Source organism: Engraulis encrasicolus, chromosome 10 (genome assembly GCF_034702125.1).
Source record: "Engraulis encrasicolus isolate BLACKSEA-1 chromosome 10, IST_EnEncr_1.0, whole genome shotgun sequence".
In the NCBI taxonomy this organism is placed as follows: domain Eukaryota; kingdom Metazoa; phylum Chordata; class Actinopteri; order Clupeiformes; family Engraulidae; genus Engraulis; species Engraulis encrasicolus.
The window spans coordinates 39446040-39457386 of NC_085866.1; the positions used below are offsets into that span (position 1 = coordinate 39446040).

General features: G+C 43.7%; 1 protein-coding gene across 1 annotated transcript; it reads right to left on the minus strand.

Moving 5' to 3' along the window:
• Positions 1-3605: 3605 nt before the first annotated feature.
• LOC134456241 (beta-microseminoprotein-like) lies at positions 3606-6286 on the minus strand. The gene is made up of 4 exons (XM_063207625.1): positions 6224-6286; positions 5228-5312; positions 4880-4997; positions 3606-3799 (listed from the first exon to the last, which is right to left on the minus strand). Exons 1-4 carry the CDS (start codon positions 6224-6226, stop codon positions 3673-3675), a joined length of 333 nt encoding a protein of 110 aa, XP_063063695.1. The 5' UTR covers positions 6227-6286; the 3' UTR covers positions 3606-3672.
• Between the last annotated feature and the right edge of the window lie 5061 nt (positions 6287-11347).

Genomic DNA, 11347 nt, shown 5'->3' on the forward strand with positions numbered 1-11347 from the left:
TAGTTTCGTCCCTCAACTGGAAAAAATGCCTTGGAGTTTCTTTGTAAAAGTTTAAATGTTAATAAGATTTGAGGTTTCATTAAAAAATTATAGAACTGCCACAATTATTGAATATTTTGATTCAGTCTAGCTTGTGAGGCCCTTCCTACGGTCCTATCTTTCACAGTTGCAAAATCCTTGGCAAATAGAGAGGCCTGGGTAATGGGCTGCCCATGTGTCTGTAGGCATACCAACTTTGAGCTCAAATCAGATTCTAAAATGTAGCCTCATGTTTAAAGCCAAGCTCTGGGCTGACAAGGGTTCTTTAAAAGAGTTAAGCATGCTTAGAACCAATTCTGGCTTGATTATGCTCTGTATATTGATACATAGCCAGGCCTCCCTATGTGGTTGGTCCAAAATGCAGCTGGCTTGATCATCCTTTTTATAGCAAAGCCAAAGCACATTGCCCTTGGGCTTGTCACCATTTTTTTAGGTCTCTCTGCGATGTAGCGTTCATTCTAAGATATTTTTTAGTCACAACAAATCAAAACCTGGTACCGCTTCAGCCTGCTCTCTCTGATTTATAAAACTCCATGCCTCATTGTATCTCTGTACTGATTCCCCCCCTTTTCATTGATCACTGGATCTAAGATCTCATGTCTGCTCTGAAAGGCCACAATACCTGGAGTCTGGCCAAATTCTGCTGTTTTTAATCGTCATCCAATCCTAGTTTAACACCATGGCTCTTTAGAGGGGATAAGAGTTGTTTTTTCCTCTTCCATTTTATGACCATGTTCCCTTGTCTTATTATTTACCGCCTTTTTACGGTTGCATTTTATGACCTGTGTATTATGTTCTTTCATTGTTCTTTACTATTTGGCTTGTGCGGCACTCTGCTCCACAGCTGTTGTGTCCCTGTGAGTTCTGCTAACGACCCTGACTTGACTTCGCTGGTACGACACAAACACGGCTGCAATGCGGGGAGAAATAGAGCCCGGGCACTTTTGGTTTAAAGGGGCATCTCATGATTAACGGCACAGAACTGACTCACCGGTGGGCCCCGCACCCTCGTGGGCCCCTATTTTCAGAAATGTTAAAAAGTAAATAAATCTGAAAATAGAATGCAGGGTCAACGGGAAATGGCCGCTTTGCTAGATGACTAGATTTGCCAGTCCATCCTGGTCACGACACACTCAGTTAAAGGGTAATGAAGAGTGGTGAGAGACATGTCTGAGAGACACGTCTGAGACATCAACACATCACGTCTGTCTTCAGTGTACTCCCATTGGCCTGCCATTCTCCACTGAATAGCTGCTAATTGATTTCATTTGAACCTCATCACGGTCATTAATGCGTGGCAGCCACCAGACAGGAAATTAATATTGGCCAAAGAACTTACACAGCACCTATTTTTAATTGGGTCCGGTAGTTTATTCGGTACTTTATGTTCATCACGTACAGTAGAGTGGAAAACAGCACTTTGGAAAACACCACTTCCTGTGGTCACTGCAAGAGGAATAGCAATAAGAAAGAAGTGTTTAGGTTCATTTCGTTATTCCATGGAAGCACTGCATGTTCTTAGCCTGGGAACTCCCATACTGCCTTTAGTTCTACACAATCGTTTCGATCTGAAAGAGAAATCTCACTTGTGATTAGGTCTGGTGTTAACCAGGCAAGCATGTTGTAGGGATCAGGTTTAATACTACAGATTAATTTTCATTGTGTGGAATATAACAGTCTAAACGTAGAGAGCAATTTAAACACTAACCTGATTACAAATTGGAGTTGAACGGATTGGGGTCCAAAACCACCAGTAGAATTACAAGTTTTTCTTAATGCTCTGTCACCTCCCCCCTAAAAGTACATTTTCAGCGGCCTCTTATGCAGTAAGTCTATCATTTTGTATTAATCTCTAAGTTGGCAAAAAAAATGCCAAAACACCTGCTCTCCGCATGACTGGAAGGCCAAGATGTGATTTAATAACCACTGCAGCATCAGGCTCATTTCCATGAGGTTGTGTGTTATTAAGATGCAAAACAGAATCCAAGGTAGACAAGTTTTGTGACCGCCAGACGTATTGCTTTGGCTGGAGCCCACATAGTTCTATTCTTGTCAGGGTTAAATTGCAATTGCAAATTGCAGGCTTTAATATAAGAAGCCTGCCTGAAAATGTACTCAACTCAACAAAACTAAAAATGGTGGATACAGTACATGGATCTACTAACCACTGAAATACTTCAGCTGAACTACAGCATGTTCTCAGAATTTAGACATAATCCCCTTATTACAGAAACAGCTGCTGCAAAGCCCTGCAGTTATCAAAACGAAAATCTTCTCTTTCACTAACCCGACTTGTACTGCTTATTTGTTGACATCAAGTCAAAATAAACTCACTTCCACAAAAGACAACCCGACACTGAGTCATCTTGCGGGAGAATATTAAAACATGGTACATGGGTTTCAAACAACAATAATAACAGGCCTTTGAGAGAAAACAGAAATGGCTGAAGAAATAAAAAAAATATAACTGCGAAAGTGATTAGATGCACTACAGCCAGAAACAGTCAGGGCAATTTAGGAAGTAGAATGAGATCTGCAAATGGCAATGAATACACAAACAACAGAGCAGACAACAAACAACTGCAGCGAAGCAGTTGACAAAGATGATCCTGCTGAGCTTTCACTTTGGAGCCCCAATCACAAGCATGGTGGAAGGGAAAATCATAGCCAGACAGCTCTCATTAGCCTACAATGACATTCACAGACGGAGAAGAAGAGAGGTAGAGAGGGCGGAGTGGAGCGGAGGAAGGGGTTGGGGAGTGGGGGCATGATGCTACTTTTGGGGGCTCAGTTTTAATTGGGTGTCAGGGGGAAGTGAACCTGAGAGTGGAGCTCACCGACCACGAGACAAACTCACGTGCGGCTACTAATGAGACACCTACGCAGAGTGCATGAAGGGAAATCTGTGTCTGCTCCGCTCTCTTCCAGACATTGCCGCAGCTCAAGGAAGTGGCTTGTGATGACATGATGTTGACATGAAAAACCATCTTTGGTACACCTGAGCCCATTGGTCCCACTTCACAAATACGTTTTCATTAGTTTTTAGGAAAATTGCTCCCTCAGAGGTTAGTAGTATCTTGTTGTATTATATTGTTGGTGTGTACTGACTTTGGTTTAGGCATGATTTCTCTGTGGTTAGGGTTAGGGAAAGGTTTTGGCAAGTCCATCTATACTATTATTACTATTTTTTTGGATTTTGTCTAGTTTGCTAGGCCTAGCATGGTAGCGTAGTTTTGGCTTTTGTCTAGTTTGCTAGGCCTAGCATGGTAGGGGAAACTGTGGACACTTGCAACAGAATATGGTTGCAACATCTACTTTTTTTCTCCTATCAGATACAAGCTAGAATGACTATGACTATAACTGCAGAAAGATATATTCACCTGATAGGAGAACAAACAATTGATGTTGCAACTGCCCCCGATCTTGCCCTGCTCCTCTGGACCAGAAAATGAATGGTGACACAAAGACTCACTGTCACTCAAGGTTAGAAGTTGGCAGAAGACATTTATTGCGTTACTACTTATTGCTTACTCCTTTTTAACAATAATGACAACCAACATATTCAAATGGCCTTGATCAAACGTTTACACATGTGGAGCGTTATGCTTGACACATATATCACTTTTCACAAGCTCATTTGCCAACAGCCGCATGGGGACAGTGCACGCTGTGATCGTTTTTCTTCACCACTACAAAAGTGCACTCCTTCCAGTCGCGAAGCACCTCACAGTCCTCAGGGAATCCAGAAGGCCTCCCCATACTGTAAAATAATAATACATTTAAAAAACACACATTAAATTCAGTGCAAGTTTATACATCACTGATCATGTATGTTATGGTGTTTATACATCATACCAGTGATGACATGGCACTTGCAAGCCAAGTGAGCCTAAAAAGCCCAAGAGTCTAAGACTAAAAAGTGAAAATGTTAGCCTGGAATCACTCCGTTCAGGTCGCTGAGGCCCATGGATGGAACCAAACTATCTAATACGCACAAACGGCCATCTGGGTACTTTGCTCGTTAATGTGCGTTACGCCCCTTTGTGGGGGAAAACAAAGCTAATATCTCATTAACTTACATGCTACATTGGCTAGCCCAAATGAGCACAGTCCATGCTTCATCCACGGCTGTTTGGCTATATTATTTGAACAGTCGGCAACACAACACGTTTTCGGCATGTTTTGCGTGAACAACGCTAGTCTACAGGTCCGTGTCTTTTGTTTATTCTTTCCCAACACCACCAATGACTTGCATTGGCTTCCCCCACAATGTTTTCCCCCAAAAAAGGGTGTAATGCACATGGCACATGTCATGCCGTTCATGTGTATGGTTAAAATTGCCTCGGCCTTTCCCAAAGCTATAACTAATCATGCGGCCGCTTCCTGTTAGCCGTGGCCATTCTGCTGTCTCCACCTTCATGCCAAAGCCTGAACACTCTTCTTGGAACTTGCATTGTGTTTGGGCCCAAGCTGGTGTCTGTTATGATGATCTTACAAGGACCAGGGGTGCGTTTCTCGACAATGAAATTTCCCATTGGCAACCTACCAAGTTGCTAAATAATTTTATGAAATGGGGATTTGTTTTCCATATGTAAATGTGTATTCTAAATGTAATCTTGTTTTCAAACTTGTTGATTGGGTTGTAATGTATAAATTGCACCTCTGGATCACTATACTTGGGCCATGAGTGGAGGTATAGGGGAATGTCACCATGGGAATCAAACGTGCAACCTTTTGATTCAAAGACCAACTCTGTAAGGTTGTGCCATCAGATTAGCACACATTGTGGTAACACATTGTACCATGCAGTACAGTACATGGGAAGCATCTTCTCTCTTACCGGTCACAGCAGTCCATTGCAGTAGCTTTGCAGGAGCACTCCATGCACTTACTGTTGGTCCAGGAGGAGCCCACCTCATGCCAGTCCTTATCTGTGTCATCTTGGCACGGTTCTTGGGCTGTAAAAGTACACGTCCACACGGAGATGTAAACATTTTTTTAAAACCTGTTTCTTTGATGACCTACATCACATTATGTGACTTCACAATGATACCGTAATGTCATGTATACACAATGACCTTGTAATCAAATAGTGCAATACACAAAACTTATGAAAGTATTATTATGATGAAAATGTAACTTTGTATTGAATTGATTTATTAAGTATGGACTGGAGTAGATACAGTACCTCCACCTCTCTTTGGTCCCATATAGCAGCCAGCGTTGGCGAATGCTGCCAGAGAACACAGGATGAGGGCAAGGGCTAGACAACGCTGAGGAGACAGAGACACAGAGAGAGTTTCATTAAGTATATTTCATAAATATATCGTTAATGATGACATGGTTATAGACATGGTGGTAAAACATCTATGTAACTTACTGACATGACATGAATGTACACCACCAGGACAATAAAAGTCAGGAGTGACGAGAGGATTTGAGTCATCACCAAAGGGACATCAAAATACAGACTACTGACACAGGGAAAAGCTGAACATAAAGGTGCATACACACCGCCAGCGCGGACGTCCACTTAACGTGTATCCGGTATCAGTCTGAAACGGTTAGAATACATGAAAATAGATCATGCATTGCACACAGGAGCGTGGTGTAACCGCGGCGCATGTCCGGCCCGACCGGACATGTCCGCGATGCTCCTTGAAAATAGAACTCGAGTCTATTTTCCTGCGCGGACGTCCGCGTTCAATGAGCGGGCTCCATTGAAAATGAATGGCTGCTGCCCGCGGATAGAACGTGGACGCTGACTGTGCAGTGTGCAAGGCAGCCCGCGAACCTCTCGGATTTGCGATGCTCCCGGACACGTTAAGTGAATATCTCGGTGTGCATGTACCGTAATACGTGCACAGTGGACCTCAAATTTAGTGTGCCAAGTCACTTGAATGGGCTGTGCTGATTTTTGATGTGGCTTTGATATTAAAAATAACAAATCAAATAAATGAGAAAATCATAAATGCGTTAAGTACTAATGTCGTACATGAAGTGTATGAGTTGACATGAGATGACTTTGTGAGTGTGTCAAAAACTTGCCATATTCAAAGGTACATAGGCCCAAGTAAATCTATGCACTACTAGCTCCCATAAAACCATGGCAAAACAGCTTGAGAGAGTCAATGAGAAATTGTAAACAGATAGCCTACAATGAAATGCTTGCAAAAAGACTTACCATATTTGCAGATTCAGCTTGTCTTTCTTTCTCTTCTGACTGACTGGGAACTGGTAAGAGGAGTTTTTAAAGCAGGTACCCCAGCCCTAAGGAGGGAGGAGCCTCTCTTCATTGGGCATCACTGAAATCGCCATCTCCGCACCATTGAGGCAGTCGGTTCATATGCAAAATAGGGAGACGGAGCACTCGGAGGGTCACAGGCAGCCTCAAAATGAATGGCAGTGAACGAGGAGCCCGCGTATTGAAGGATAAAACTCACTGTTTTGAACTACTAATCGTCCGGGGAAACTTCCTTCGAAGTTCACGGCCTGCCTTGTGAATTCAGGGAAATTACAAAAAAGTGGGATAATCACAGGTACATCCAGATGGCCACGAGCACTTGTAGAATCCACAGTCCCCCCCTATCAGCTCAGTTTGACAGCTGTCAGAACTCACCCAGCGAGCGGGGCATTCAGAGGGTACACTATTTACAGCCTTCTCGCTATTTAACCCATGTCTGCAGTTAGGGGCGCTGTCGAGATGAGAGCGCAGCTCATTCATTCTGAATGTAGTGTGCAGTCCTCCGTTGGCGCCCCTACAGTGCAGTACCTGGCGAGTGGAACCTCTCGTAATAGAACTTATCCGAGAGTGTTTTGATAGCTGTCAAACTGAGCTGATAGGGGAGCGGACTGTGGATTCTACAAGTGCTCGTGGTCATCTGGATGTACGTATGCTTGTCCCACTTTTTTGTCATTTCCCTGAATTCACGAGGCAGGCTGTGAACTTTGAAGGAAGTTTCCCCGGACGATTACAAGTTCAAAACAGCGAGTTTTATCCTTCAATACGCTGGCTTCTCGTTCACTGCCATTCATTTTGAGGCTGCCTGTGACCCTCCGAGTGCTCCGCCTCCCTATTTTGCATATGAACCGACTGCCTCAATGTGTAAGACAGAATGATGTGGATGTATTGGTTTGACTATTAGGCCCTATTTTAAGGGATTTTGGAATAGAGAGACGAGAGAATGATGATTTGGTTGACAGGGACACTCGGCTGCAAGGCTGCTGCAAGGCTTAAGTGTGCTGATCTGCCATTGCTCAATAAACCTTGTGTAAACATTTTGTGGCAGGCCGCAAAGTTGCAGCGGACGAACGAACAAAAACCTGAACACACACAACAAACTCGGACAATTACAGGCTGGTCGGGGTCAGCTCTATAGGCCCTTTTCTACTGTGCTTTTTCTACCCGGTACAGGTCGACACAGCACAACTCGGCCACCATTTGTTGCTTTTCCATTACAGCACGACACAGCTCGAACACCAGCCCTCTATTAGGGCACTCGCCTGCCATGCGGCTAACCCGGGCTTGATTCCTTTGCCGACCCTTCCCCATCTCTCTCCCAATTTGCTTCCTGTCCACCTCTCACACTGTCCTATCAAATAAAGTCGAAAAAGACCAAAACAAATCTTTAGAATCAGGCACTCCAATACGGCAGGGGAGGCAGTGTCTCACCAGCCCCATCCAGACATCATGAGATTGATGAGATGCAGTAAATGTGAATAATAGTAACAATAATAACTATTGTTTTCGAGCATCTGTACCATAACCACCATTTGTGCAGTATTTAAACGGTTTCAATCATTTTCTTGGCCAAAATCGTAATATTTGCCCATTTCATATCAAATTGCTCCGAATACGCTGAACATGGGGCAGCTCCGAGCCTTGCCTCACTGCGGATTGCGCAATCCCTCGTTAACAAGCTTGAGCGCATGCGCCATTTTGCTCGTTCTGTGTATGCAACCTCGTAATATTGTATGAAACGCTTTTATACACTTAATAGAAATATGCATGGTGTGCCCTCATTTTCCTGATAATAATTTACTATTTTCTACGTGTGATTATCATTTCTTTACTCTGAAATACAGTGGTGCGGCAAGCAGCAGCCTGGCCGCAATCTCGTTCTGGCGTTGACAGTCTTGCTGGTCAGTTACATTAAAGCGCAACCTAAATCTGAAGTTCAAAATACAGTCAGACGGTGTCATTAGTGTTCGCTAGCTTGTTCACTTTGACTGCAACCATGGAAGTGGATTTCATAACGAAACTTAGAGCATTCTCGAAGTTGGATTTCCAAGGGAAAAAAGATGTGATAAAGAATGGACGACCGACAGCGCTGAAGGGTTTGCTGCAGGTGACCAGTCAGAGGATTAGAACGACCCGATCATTTTCTTCCGTTTTATTGTCAACATGGCGCCCGTTTAGTGCGTGAAGTGTCCATCGTTCAAGCACTGCGTTTTCCGCCATTGTTAAGGCATCATCCGGGCGCTTTTCAGAGCACTGAACTAACAAAATTTTACTTTGAAAGCGCCCTATGCACTTAAATATAGTGCCCGAAGTGAACAAGTGCGCCATCTGAGACACCCCAAGTGCCTCACCAGCCATAAACCTGACCGCACGTCACTGTTTAGAATAGAACAATCAATGGTTCCCACAGCCCATTGGTCCCACTTCACAAATATGTTTTCATTTGTTTTTAGGAAAATTGCTCCCTCAGAGGTTAGTAGTGTCTTGTTGTATTATATTGTTGGTGTGTACTGACTTCGGTTTAGGCATGATTTCTCTGTGGTTAGGGAAAGGTCTTGGCAAGTCCATCTATACTATTATTACTATTTTTTTTTTGCTTTTGTCTAGTTTGCTAGGCCTAGCATGGTAGCGTAGTTTTGGATTTTGTCTAGTTTGCTAGGCCTAGTATGGTAGGGGAAACTGAGGACACTTGCAACAGAATATGGTTGCAACCAGGCCCGCCGACAGGGGGGGACAAAAGGGCTTTTTGTCCCGGGCCCTGGGATAGGGGGGCCCAGAACTGGGCCCTCATTAAGTTTGTGATTAATGGTTCTAATTAATTTCAAAATAAGATGGTTTTTGAGAGAGGGAGATTGCGCTATATTTACATTAAATAAATAATGCATATATTTTGCCTTTCCTGCCCTTAAAAAAGGATCAAGAACCCCCACCTCCCCCACCCCCAGTGCACAAATGGTTTGGTCGGTCATTACGAGAAAGAAAAAAACGGCTTCAATTTAAAGCGGCTCGTGCCAATTTGCCAAGGTGTCTGAAGAAGCAGTCGTTCAAACCAGGAGGGCAGAAAATGAAGGATAGGAGAAAATAGGGCAGTCATGGGTGAGCGGTTAGGGCGTCAGACTTGCATCCCAGAGGTTGCCGGTTCGACTCCCGACCCGCCAGGTTGGTGGGGGGAGTAATCAACCAGTGCTCTCCCCCATCCTCCTCCATGACTGAGGTACCCTGAGCATGGTACCGTCCCACCGCACTGCTCCCCATGGGGCACCACTGAGGGCTGCCCCCTTGCACGGGTGAGGCATAAAAATGCAATTTCGTTGTGTGCAGTGTGCAGTGTTCACTTGTGTGCTGTGGAGTGCTGTGTCACAATGACAATGGGAGTTGGAGTTTCCCAATGGGCTTTCACTTTCACAAATAGATGAAGACACCAGAAGCCCCAGGATGTCAGTAAAAAGTTCTTCAGATGATGCAGGTAGCCTACTAACAATAGCAGAGGACACTAACAAAGCAAAAGTTTCCCTTCATAAACAGACACGCATTGCACTGCAGCATTCATGTTTAAAACATGATTAGTCACACAGTCGCATCATTTTATAACCACAGCTTAGTAAAATTGTGTTTCAAATCTGACCATCTGTGACCTTAGCTAGGAATATGCACATTAGCCCCAATCATAACATGATGAGAAGTTGCGTCGCGCTTAAGGAGAAGGCAAGGGAGAACTTTTAAAACAGCGCTATTATGCAACGCTATTTCGCTTAGCACGTATAAATCCCGCTTAGCGCAAATGCTAACACTTTATCAACCTGTTAACTTTGTGGGGAGAAACAGTGTACATCCGTTTTGCATATGCATTTCTGCAACTTGACTTGTTCCTGTGTTTGGCTATTCCTGGTGTGGGAAGACTAACGTCTTTGGTGTGCTGCTCACTTGTTCACTGTCATCACACAGCGCTATTATGCAACGCTATTTCGCTTAGCGCGTATAAATCCCGCTTAGCGCAAATGCTAACACTTTATCAACCTGTTAACTTTGTGGGGAGAAACAGTGTACATCCGTTTTGCATATGCATTTCTGCAACTTGACTTGTTCCTGTGTTTGGCTATTCCTGGTGTGGGAAGACTAACGTCTTTGGTGTGCTGCTCACTTGTTCACTGTCATCACACGTCACTTGAAGTCAGTTTAGCAGAGCTGATTCAGTCAGGCACGTTTTGATGTGCAAGCCCTCAAATTGCTAAAGTAAATTATATGTACACTTGTGTTATTAATGATGTGAATCCTATCTATTTTGTTTCATTTCTAAATAAATGTTGGCAAAAATGCATGGATAATTTGATGGATCATTTATTTACTGTGGAATTATTGTATGCGTCATTGATTTGCGAGGCTACTTTGATACCAATGCCATTTCTTTTATAATGGGTAGGCCTAATAATACATAGCATATTACGTGAGAGTGGGGCGCTTTCCGGTCGAAAGTGTCTGGCCACCCGGTCTCTCTTGAAAAAAATGGTGGTTTGGTGGTTGTTTTTTTTTCTTTTTTCTTGGTTGGGTTTGTTGGGGGGTTGGGGGGTGTAAGAGGAAGGGGGGGCCATTGATATTTTTTTGTCCCGGGCCCAGCCAAACCTGTCAGCGGCCCTGGTTGCAACATCTAGTTTTTTTTCTCCTATCAGATACAAGCTAGAATGACTATGACTATAACTGCAGAAAGATATATTCACCTGATAGAACAAACAATTGATGTTGCCTTGTCTCCCCCTGCTCCTCTGGACCAGAAAATGAATGATGACACAAAGACTTACTGTCACTCAAGGTTACAAGTTAGCAGAAGACATTTATTGTGTTGCCACTTATTGCTTACTACTTTTTAATAACAATGACAACCAACATATTCAAATGGCCTTGATCAAATGTTTACACATGTGGAGCGTTACGCTTGACACATATATCACTTTTCACAAGCTCATTTGCCAACAGCCGCATGGGGACAGTGCACGCTGTGATCGTTTTTCTTCACCACTTCAAAAGTGCACTCCTTCCAGTCGCGAAGCTCCTCACAGTCCTCAGGGAATC